Genomic DNA, 11,550 nt, shown 5'->3' with positions numbered 1-11,550 from the left:
GTACATTAAAAAATTAAATTATAATTTGAAAACCTAAATTTTTATCGTCAGCGAAGGTTGCGGGTCCGATTCTCACCGAAGCAAAAAAAAGGGAAAAAAAAACAAAAGTAATGAATTTTTCTTTCTTGACAATTGTTATAAAAATACATCATGTTGTTTGATGTATTTTAGTCGTAAATATCATACAGTAAGGAAAGCATCATATATTTATTTTAATTTTAATTTAAGGTCCACATAGTTAAGTAAGTACCCTAGTATACTAGGGTAATTTTATATATGGGCTAGCGGACGCGCGCAGCTTCGCTTACGTATTTAGGGGTGGATTCTAATAAACCATGAAACATGTGTTCAATGAAATATTTTTAAGAGTCTAAATTTCAAATTTTATAAAAATCGGTGGCGATTTAAGAATTTTTCCATACAAACTTTCAACCCCTTATTTGCACCCTTATGGAAAGAATTCTAGAAAACCATGAAACACGTGTTCAATTAAATACTTTTAAGAGTCTGAATTTCAAATTTTATCAAAATCGGTGCCGATTTAATTTTTTTTCCATACTAACTTTGAACCCCTATTTCACCCCTTTAGGATTAAAATTTTTCAAAATCCCTTCTTAGTGGATGTCCAGTTTATGAAAGTAAACATCTGTCCAAATTTCACGTTTCTACGCACAGCGGTTACGGCTGTGCGTGCGTCTTACCTCAGTCAGTGAGGACAAATCCTTTTATATATATAGATTAATGGGAAGCTCTAGAATAGCTATATTATTTGGTCTTCTTTTCAGGTGCAGAGTCAAGCTACAACATGTCGATCGTAGATTCATATAATAGTTTCATGGAGAGGAATAGCGGTAAGTAAAAAAAGGAACTCTTATGAGATCACTCAGTTGTCCGTCTATCTATATTATCCGGCTAAATAACAATAACTAATTCAATTTAATATAAAATACAATATACTTTACTGGAAGCTGTAGATAGCTGCCTAGACTTGAACTAGAATTTTAGGAAATTTTCCTTCCTTTCGCTTATTTACTTCTGGATACTTCTCGATAATGCACAAAACCTTCATACCTTTACCATACTGTACACTAAACATAGCGAAAATATAAAATAAGCAAGAACATTTCTTTACAGATCCTCGAACAGAGAACTGGTGGTTAATGTCTGGGCCAGGTCCTCTCCTTGCTCTGTTGACGACGTACCTCTATTTCTGCAACTCCCTTGGCCCGAGAATTATGAAAGATAGGAAACCGTATCCTTTGAAGTACACAATCCTCGCGTATAATGTATCACAGATTTTGATGAGCATATTCATAGTTTATGAGGTGAGTTTTGTGTTTAATTTTTCAACATTTTAAATCTTAAATAATTTAATAAAATGTGCGCTTTTTCTTATCTGAGAAGGCCTATATTTTGAACTGACTTCATTTTCTTCAAGTTCTTTATTCGACTTTTAGATTTTTGTGTTCTTTTTTATTGAAAAGAGCATATTTCCCTATTGATCTCATTATCACCAAGTCAGAATTTAATGATGGAATCCCAGGGAAATGTCATCAATCCCAGGGAACATACTACGTTTTATACTACGTATTTAAGATGATTTCTTTCTAGAAGACGCTTTCAAGGGCAACGTTTTACGTGGTAGAAGGAACTAAATGTCGAAACTAAATATGTCTGTCTCAATTTTTTCAGGGATTGGTAGCAGGCTGGTGGAACGACTACAGCTTCTCATGTCAACCAGTTGACTATTCAGATAACCCTAAAGCACTTCGGGTAAGAATTTATATGTAGGTCAGGGGCTGCAATAGCGGCACTACGCAATAAACCATGTTTTGAGATTTGAGGGTTTAAAGTTTTCTTTGCTAAAGAAAATACATAAAAATGCTTTAGTTTGTTTAATCAAAAAATATCTACCTTTTCTCAAGGGTCATTTAATAATATGTATAATTTTGATTTTGTTTTTTTTACATTTTCAAAATTTTGACGGCAATTGGTGGAAAAAAATGTATGTCGTAGAGACTTCGATTTTAATTACTATGAAACTTTAGTGCTTGTATACTAGTTTATTATTTGATTCCCCATGCATACTAAGTGCAATGTGAAGCTATAATTAATTCTATAGATAAATAGCTGAATTTTCCATTTAACACATCTAGGAAAATAATGAATAGTAAGATATAAAAAATATTTCTCATATACAGATGGCAGCAGCAGTCTGGTGGTACTTCTTTGCCAAAATAGTGGAGCTACTCGATACGATTTTCTTCGTTCTTCGCAAGAAAGATAGACAAATAACGTTCTTACATTTATACCATCACTTCATGATGCCTATTTGCGCTTGGATCGGCGCTAAATTCTTACCAGGTATATGCTATTAATGTATTGTAAACATATCCTGAAAATTGGGCAATGCGTAGTAGCAGAGTATCTTAACACTACCTACTCTTCCCTCTGCCCACTCTCCTAATTATCTATTTTTAAATTATAAATGTAAATATTTATTTTTCCAGGCGGACATGGTACTCTTTTAGGAGTAATCAACTCGTTCATTCACATAATTATGTATACATATTACTTAATTGCTGGTTTAGGACCTCAATATCAGAAATATATTTGGTGGAAGAAGCACCTTACTACCATGCAATTGGTGAGTTAAATAATTTTTATGTCATCATATCATACATACCAGTATTATAAAGCACAAACGTTTGTTTGGTTGTGCGCACTAATCTCAGTAACTACTTGTTAAATAATTACTATTATATTCCATAGTCCATTCATGAAGGTCCATTCATTAAAGCTAGTTATGGGTATAAATTAAATATTCTTCAGTTGAAAATTAATTTTGCTTGGTATTTGACTGAGCCCGCGATGGTTGTAGGTTATTGAACCTATCCTAAAAAACTCTTTTTGGGGACCAATAATTTTTATAAAAATATTTTACCCCATTTTATATCGACAAAATTTTTCGTCGATTTCTTTAAACCGCAGCGATATGTCTTTGAGTATCTTTGACAAATATATGTTAGATATTTATCAATGACAGGGTGTAATTATGATATCCCATCAAAAACATAAATGTAAAAAGAAAGCCAAGTTCTGTAATAAAACGTATGCTTTCAGCGATAAAAGAAGTGAGATGTAAATGTATGCCAAGTTCAATGGTCAGTCCTGAAATTTATTTTTAACAATATAAAATATTTTATAACAACTGAAAATGCCCATTCTTCTTACAACTTGGAGACTTTATTTATGTGTAATATCTGACTTGGCTAGTTTTCATATGAATTTACAATAGAATCTTAACCTTTAACTATGGACGTGACTTTTTTATAACATACATATGGACGTCGGGTCTGTCAGACCAGTGTATTTATTGGTCATATTCCGACTGTTTTTTAAAGGAAGAAAACAATTTTATGTTTTAGTTTACATGAATAGCCTCAAATCAAACAAAATCAATATAAATAAAATCGCTTTTTATTAAAGTTCACGCATCACAACGATTTAAGTAACTTAAAGTCACAATTTCAGCCTTTGGCCACATGGGATGACTCTTAAGAAAATAATACTATAAAAAAAAGACAGATAACAAAATAAATATTTTTTTAACAAAATATAAAGTCTAACAAATAAAAAAAATAAAGAAATTACATCGTATGTTATAAAATAAAAATTTTGACAACACCTCAAGATAGGGTATTATTGAACATTGATACACAATGGCTTTCAACATTGTAGGCTAACAGGACGATTGCAGTCAACATAAGCATGTGTTGTGTTTCTATATATCTTTTGGGGGCAAAGTGTACATGTTTTTCAAGATCCCAAAACAATTTTTTTAGCTTCATGTTCAATAAATGATAGATCAGATCGCGAAACGCGAGTCAAAGTCATTCTCAATTCTTAGAGTAGTTTAGTATACAAAACGCGTCTTTTTATTTGATAAAGTGCTATTTTCTTTATAAAATGTCGTCGTCCAATTCTTTTGTTTGATGTTGATTATAAAGTACCGATATTTTTGTCCCTGACGTGCTAGGTCGATCATTTTTTTCCATTTTATCATAAAAACTAAAAAAATTTAATCTTTTTTAGGTAAATAATATTTATATTACTAAAATATATAACAAACAATGCCAAATAATATATGATATAAAGCAATAAAAACATTTGAATACAAATAATACAATTAAAATATTAAAGTATATTTTGTAATATTATAAAAATATATGGCGTTTTGAAATCATTCATGTATGGGAAACATGGACGTCGGGTCTGACAGACCCAGGCCCCGTTTAGAAAGTTAAATACTCACGTGTTTTGAACCCAGAGACACAACCACTGCCATCTACATTCATTTTGTCATTAATACGAAAGGTACTGAGAGACTCAGTGGCGGAGGTCACCGAGAAGTGGCCGATTTGTAGAATTCGTAGAACTGTCTGGTCTGTCAGACCCGACGTCCATACTTAAAGGTTAATAGAATAGAATAGAATTTGAATACATTCATTAATATCGATGTAAATTAATTTGAAAACTAGCCAAGTCAGATATTACACATAAATGAAGTCTCCAAGTTGTAAGAAGAATGGGCATTTTCAGTTGTTATAAAATATTTTATATTGTTAAAAATAAATTGCAGGACTGACCATTGAACTTGGCATACATTTACATCTCACTTCTTTTATCGCTGAAAGCATACGTTTTATTACAGAACTTGGCTTTCTTTTTACATTTATGTTTTTGATGGGATATCATTACTTTTTGTACAGAAATTATAAGTAGGAAGGTTCATAATGTTATCAAAATCAAAATATTCTTTATTTAATTTGGCCATTACAAGTACTTTTCCTATAGGAAGCTACTATAGCAAGAAACTCAAGAGTTGCTCTTTTTAAAACATAGTTTAGAGTAAGCGCTTCATAGGACATTTCTCTTCGCCGAATAAACCAAGTAGGACACCATTGTGATAATACACTTCTATCTTAATATTGTACAAATCTACTGCAGCCTTTATTTCGGAAGTAGCTCCGTACGTAGTTAAGCAAAGCATGTCTTCTTTAGAAGAGTAAGGATTCCCGTTTCGAGCGCTAGTGTAGATACTTAAATCATTCCAGTTACGACATACGTACTCTACTATAGTCTCGCGCAATTTATTAGTTTGTTGTATATCAAAACGCTCAAACAAAGAATATGCAAAAGCATGGAAGAGACAGCTCCCATCGGGAGGCATTGGAACAATTCGGTGTAAGGTTCTTGTTTCACCCACAAGCAATTCTATTGAACGACTCATTGTTCAACATGTCTTGGAAAAAATATAAACAATAAGTTTATTAAGTGCTGACGGTACCAATCTGAATTGATATGATCCCAAGGTTAACTTCGTTCTCTGCCTTTTTCACAAGTGTTCCTAAAACCAGTAAAATCATGAAACCCAGGCCAAACAAACCATTAAAATATGAGCGCCTTCGTACAATAAAATGTATCTAATATAATTAGGTATTTACTTTTTTTATTATAGTCAATAATATTATATTTTATTACTCTTAAGATGATATTTAATTATATATGAATTTAGATTATATTTATCTATGAATCTCGACTATAGTTTTTATTTTGTTGATTAAATGACAGTTGTCAGATTATAAAGTAATTAATGTATGCTGCGTTTAGAAATCTGATAAATTTATTATTATTTTTTTCTAATTTTATTATTTTGTTGGAATAACTCAACACGCAATGCCTCCAGAGTTCGAAGGAAAGAGGGGAACTGAGTGTCTTAACACTAGGTTCCCTCTGTCTACCCCGCTATGTGTGGGATACACCGTAAAGCGGATTTATTTATTGGAACGAAGTTCCTTACGGCAGGCTTGGAAGGGATAGGGATTTCGCTGCGTGAACGAACTGAAAAAAATGTGATAGTAAAACCGTAAGAAAAATGCGTGGAATAAAACCGTTAAATGAGACGTGCGCAGGCGCGACAGTCGCATACACAGACGAGTAATGTATAATACCTTTCTCTTTCTCCCTCTTTCTTTTTTTAGTTGATAATTTGAATTACGATGTTTTTTTATTTTAAGTAATTTATTATTTCCTAAAATACTGAATTTTCTAAATACTTTCTTGTACTTAAATAAAAACAAATCAGCAAAATTTAAGAGAAAAATCAAGAAAACCTACATAAAATTGAGCACGACTTTTTTTGCAATTTGTGTCGATTCTACATTAGCCGAAGGACTCGTCGTTTGTCGAACTTCGTTCCTAACTGGTGTCCCACGACACCACATTTTGGTTTTTTTATTATTTTGTTTAAGTAATTTTTAATTTTCTCTTTTTTTCTCTTATTTTTTTATTAACAATTACTTAAATTTTTACTGTTAATAATTACTTTATAATTACTTCTGTTAAGATAGCTGGTAGGCTGACAATGTTTCAAAATAAAAATCAAATCAGCTTCACTCTGTATCCCGCACACAGAAGAGTAGACAGAGAGAACCTAGTGTTAAAACACTCAGTAACTAGTAACCAGTAACCAGTCAGGTTTTACAGTCACACTTTATGCCCCTGTGCCACGACTGACCTTACAGATAGTATATTATTATTAAATTTTATATATATTTCTATCAATATAATTACTTTTTTAAAGCTTTTATTTATATTTATTTTTTAGTGTATTTTTTTCTGTTTTAGGATTCTGTACCTCGAAAGCAATAAAACAGAACCCTTATAGGACTTAGTACTTAAATATTGTAATAATAATTTGTTATAATAATTTGTTATTTGTTATCATTGTGCCGATAGTGGTTTCGGTTAACGGTTTAATAGCGAAAAGCCTCGACCAACACCTTAAGAGACTATCGCTTAGCTGTTGGATCAAGAACCGGATACAGAAGGCAGTATTACTTGAGACGGCACGTATTGTGCGGAGGTTCCTCTCTCTGGAGCCCTAGCCACCGATGGCTTGGACCCTTGTCCCGCCCTCGGAAGAGTGGTTTTTTTATATTTTTAAATGTATCTTTTTTATAATAATTTATATTTAAAAATATAAAAGTGATTCACTAATTTAATAAAAGTTCTTCAGGTATTTAATATCAAATACGTTAATCGACTATGCAAATGCTCTTAGTATAATAAGTACTAAAATGTTTAAATTATCTATATATATAAAAGGACTTGTCCTCACTGACTGAGATAAGACGCACGCACAGCCGTAACCGCTGATGGTAGAAACGTTAAATTTGGACAAAAGTTTACTTTCGTAATCTGGACATCCACTAAGAAGGGATTTCGAAAAATTTTAACCTTAAAGAGATGAAATAGCAGTTCAAAGTTTTTATGGAAAAAAAATTAAATCGGCACCGATTTTTATAAAATTTGAAATTTAGATTTTTAAAGGTATTTAATTGAACACGTGTTTCATCCTTTTCTAGAATTCTCCCCTCTTATTATTCCCCCCCTAGAGAGAACCTTTAGAGGTGCAAATATTCATAAATATTCATAAAATTTGAAATTCAGACTCTTAAACGTATATAATTAAACATATGTTGTATGGTTTTCTAGAATTCACCCCCTAAGGGTGCAAATAAGGGGTTGAAAGTTTATATAGAAAAATTTTTAAAACGCCACCGATTATTATAAAATTTGATATTTAGACTTAGAAATATTTCATTGAACACATGTTTTATGGGTTATTAGAATTCACCCTGAAATAGGCAAGCGAAGCTGCGCGCGTCCGCTAGTAATAAATAATAATGAAGGATGTTAATCCATTTATTATATTTTTATATTTTTACGTGAAGCCCTTGAAGTCCACATGATGACAGGCTTTCTCAGGACATAAATTAGAGTCATTTTCAGCTACAAATGGAGACATATCTTATCTTAAAATATACTTGAAAGCATCGTGTTGTTTGAGATGGCTTACGTAAGTAATAGTGAAGTTAGTCTACAAAACAAATAAAATATTTACTAACGTGTGACATAAATAAAAGCAAATATATATAAATAATGCATTGCTCTTATTTTGTTGGCAGGCGCTATGCCTAAAAATCAGTTATAATTAACTTTGATTGCTATGCTTTCATTACAGGTGCTATAAGTAAATGTTCCTAATTGAATCTATTTATTGAAAAATTATAAGAAAATATTTAAAAAAATATTAGTTTCGGATTTTCCCCTTGACATACACCCAATTACTTAACCGGATGCTAAATTTCACCATTCTAGATCATCTGGAACTTGGTTAACATTAAGGTCTATAGGTCAGTCACCCCCCTAAAAATTTACGATTTTTGGACGTCATTATCTAAATAACTGTTTGAGCTGTGTTTATGAAATTTTATGCACGTATACAGGTAGGGGGTCTAAATATTTGAGCCAAATATGACAGCTTTAGGTGGAATAGTTTTTGAGTTACGAATAGGTAAAAAGTGGCTTCAAATGGTTCGTGTAAAATAACACACGGTGCTGCTCGCCAGTTCTGAAACCCAGAAACTTGGCACGCGCTCCGCGCGTTTTAAACAACCATCTTCCTACTTATATACTAGGTACTTGCAGTGCCTAGAATACTCATATACCAATGGCTTCTTCTGTAAAATATGTTTTTGATAAGATTATTTATGTATTATTGTTATCAGTGGTAATGTTATTGAAATTTATATAGAAGTAGATTTTGCTTTAATAATTACAAATTGTGTGTACTCAATAATAATCCCATATTTTGAGTACCGAATGCATCTTCCACCGTAAGTACAGAATATTGAAACGATTGCGGTAGTGTTATATAACTATCCTTGATTTTTTACCTTAACGATATATCCCGCACATGATCAGCGGAGCGACTAGAGCAACCTAATTTTAAGCCACTCCATTCTCTATTAAGCGACTTCTGTTTCTTATTTTCCACCGAATTCTTGAGGCATTCCGTGCTTATTAGCGGAACTCAACGCCGCGCTTTGTATCACTACTCTAAAATAATAAATTTAAATATTCCATACCCTAAGTGGGAATCGAACTCATAACCATAACGCCACGACGGACTCAAAATGACTATCTAATACAAATATACATAATTTTTATATGTTTTTAATTCAAATAAGTAGTTGTTTGTGAGATTAGCGCGTTTAACTTAACAAAATTGTCAGCTTTATAATATAACTAGCGACCCCCTTGCGGCTTCGCCCGCTTTTACTACTGGATTATTCATATAATGTATGTTTGCAAAGCACTTAAGATAATGTGAAAATTAATTAAACTCTAATGCAACCCGCATTTTCGTAGTTTCAATAAGTATTTTCCAATTGTTTTACACAGCAAGGATTTTTTAGTAGGTACCGTAATTTTAAATCTGTGCTACTAATCTTTTCAAGTACTTATTAAAATATATTTAAATTACTATTTTTAGATAGTTAAATGACTATTTTTAAACGGAAGAAATTATAAACAAAAGCCTACCTACTAATAACTACTACAAAAAATATGAAACCAAATATATCGCGCTGAAATAATACATTCAACTCCAATTATCCAATACGTGCAAACGCATCTAAATCTTCGTTGCTATGCCTCTATAGCGGGCGGGTTTTTTTTTTCGAGCTTGTGGTTAATGCTGAAGAGGGTATTCTGTCCCTGATGAAAAGCAAGCACTACGTGGCTGCCTGTGAGGAAAATTAAATAGAATGCATTGGCTGGGAATCGAACCCGGGCCGCCCGCGTGGGAGGCGAGCATTCTACCACTGAACCACCGATGACTGCTCATGACGCGCTTGTATAAGCAAAACGTCGCGGGGCGCGTTTCGCAGCAAGGATGTTTTGATATTGTAACAACTTCTAAAGTACTTATTAAAATGAAAAAACAGTAAAAGACAGTTTTGATCTACATTAAATGGCCAGAGAGTGAGAGAGAGAGTAAGGGATAAGTAAAACTTGAGTCGGCACAGCTGATGAGTCAACGGCGTGATGTGTCAACAATTAAATGCGTTTTTCTCTAATACTACTCGCAATTTCGAAATAGTGTAAAAAGCAAATTTTATCTTCGTTTAACGTAGACAATTAATAAAGTATTTTAAAGGATAAGGATTAATACCATTATGGAAAAATATCCCTCACAATAAAAAATATATTGAAATTACTATTTTTAGACAGAAATATGATCACTACACGTTATTCTTAAAAGATAAAAATATGCTCTCGCGGACTTTTTTGTAGATCTTATTAAGAGGAACAATACTCCAGTACATTATTTTGATGTACGACTTACCATTAAAGCAGCGCATGCGCGAAAGTGTCTCAACGGGTAGGACTTTAGACACATTTATCGTATTTATGTTAATTTACATAAGAATGTACAAATAATAAACTATATATAAACCTTCCCTGCGAAATACTCGACCTAATGGTAAAAACCGCATAAAAATCCGTTGGGTGGTTTAGAAGAAGAAGAGTTAGAAAGTTCAGACAGACACGAAAAGCGACTTTGTTTTATAAGATATAGGATTTAGAAAAGTGTAGATATATATTACATTTAGATTTATATATTTTATATTTTTTGTACAAAATTGATTATTTTTAATTTCAGATACAATTCTGCATAATTTTCTACCACAACTTAAGCGTTATGTTCGGTGACTGCAATTATCCTAAATTCATCAATTTGCTTCTTACCCTTAGCGCTGCCCTTTTCCTTTATATGTTTGGAAACTTTTACATTAAAAGTTACATTAATAATGAAAAGAAACAAGAAGTAAAAGAAAACGCAACTACAGTAGTGGCGGAAGCGAAGAAAGATTGCTAGCGAATGGTTTTATTACCGACTTCTGTAAGAAAAGGAGGTTATCAATTCGACTGTATTTTTTTTTATTATTTTTTTTTATGTTTGTTACTTCATAACTTTTAACTGGGTGAACCGATTTTGAAATTTTTTTTTTATTTGAAAGGTGAAGCTTCCCGAATGGTCCCATTTTTTTTTGGTTCATTTCTGACAATGGTATCTATGAGAAAATCACATAAGTCTTAAATTTGCATTAGATATGTGCGCTTCAAAATTCAAAATTATAAAATCTTTGTAAAATTATTTTTCACTTTTTAGTTCGTTGTTAGAAGTCAGTTTTTCCTTTTTGTTAAAAATTAATTTATTGTTATTTTAATTTAATAGATATTGGTCTAATATACTATATAAAATAATATGAAATAAATATTTCTGTTGTTGTTATAATTTATTTCATATTTTATTGTAAAATATAATTTTAGCTTTCTTATTTGTACGAAAAAATTAGAAAAATTAAAATACTTAAACAAATTTTAATTTTTAGTATACTCGTATGTTTTATATCATCTTTATAAATAGATGCTGTGCGATACAAGCATGAGGTAAACGTGAAATGTCCCTAAATTTTTGAAACAATACATAAGTTCCAGTTTACAATTTTTAATTACTTTTATAAAAATAAAACATTGATACAATCAGACAATGATAAATGATTTTTGTTACTCTGGTCATACATATATGTCGATTGTAAATAAATTTTGCTTTTTAACTTAGTAATATGTTTG

General features: G+C 31.6%; 1 protein-coding gene and 1 non-coding gene across 2 annotated transcripts; one reads left to right on the top strand and one right to left on the bottom strand.

The window, feature by feature from the left end:
• Positions 1 to 805: 805 nt before the first annotated feature.
• On the top strand, positions 806 to 10,792 carry LOC146532882 (very long chain fatty acid elongase AAEL008004-like). The gene is made up of 6 exons (XM_085196305.1): positions 806 to 851; positions 1,135 to 1,325; positions 1,693 to 1,773; positions 2,202 to 2,364; positions 2,511 to 2,647; positions 10,577 to 10,792. Exons 1-6 carry the CDS (start codon positions 806 to 808, stop codon positions 10,790 to 10,792), a joined length of 834 nt encoding a protein of 277 aa, XP_085052431.1.
• Positions 9,679 to 9,749, bottom strand: TRNAG-CCC (transfer RNA glycine (anticodon CCC)). The gene has a single exon. It is a non-coding gene; the product is annotated as a tRNA-Gly (tRNA).
• Positions 10,793 to 11,550: the final 758 nt, after the last annotated feature.

The sequence above is a fragment of the Heliconius melpomene genome, chromosome 13 (assembly GCF_056956725.1).
Source record: "Heliconius melpomene rosina isolate 202511_hmr_F chromosome 13, ASM5695672v1, whole genome shotgun sequence".
In the NCBI taxonomy this organism is placed as follows: Eukaryota; Metazoa; Arthropoda; class Insecta; order Lepidoptera; family Nymphalidae; genus Heliconius; species Heliconius melpomene.
This window is presented reverse-complemented; position numbering and strand designations above follow the sequence as displayed.

Bases quoted from the DNA above. Each gene is read 5' to 3' on its own strand.
- LOC146532882 (XM_085196305.1), top strand. From the start codon at position 806: ATGTCGATCGTAGATTCATATAATAGTTTCATGGAGAGGAATAGCG. The intron at 852-1,134 runs GTAAGTAAAAAA...ATTTCTTTACAG, and splicing joins TTTCATGGAGAGGAATAGCG to ATCCTCGAACAGAGAACTGG. The intron at 1,326-1,692 runs GTGAGTTTTGTG...CAATTTTTTCAG, and splicing joins GCATATTCATAGTTTATGAG to GGATTGGTAGCAGGCTGGTG.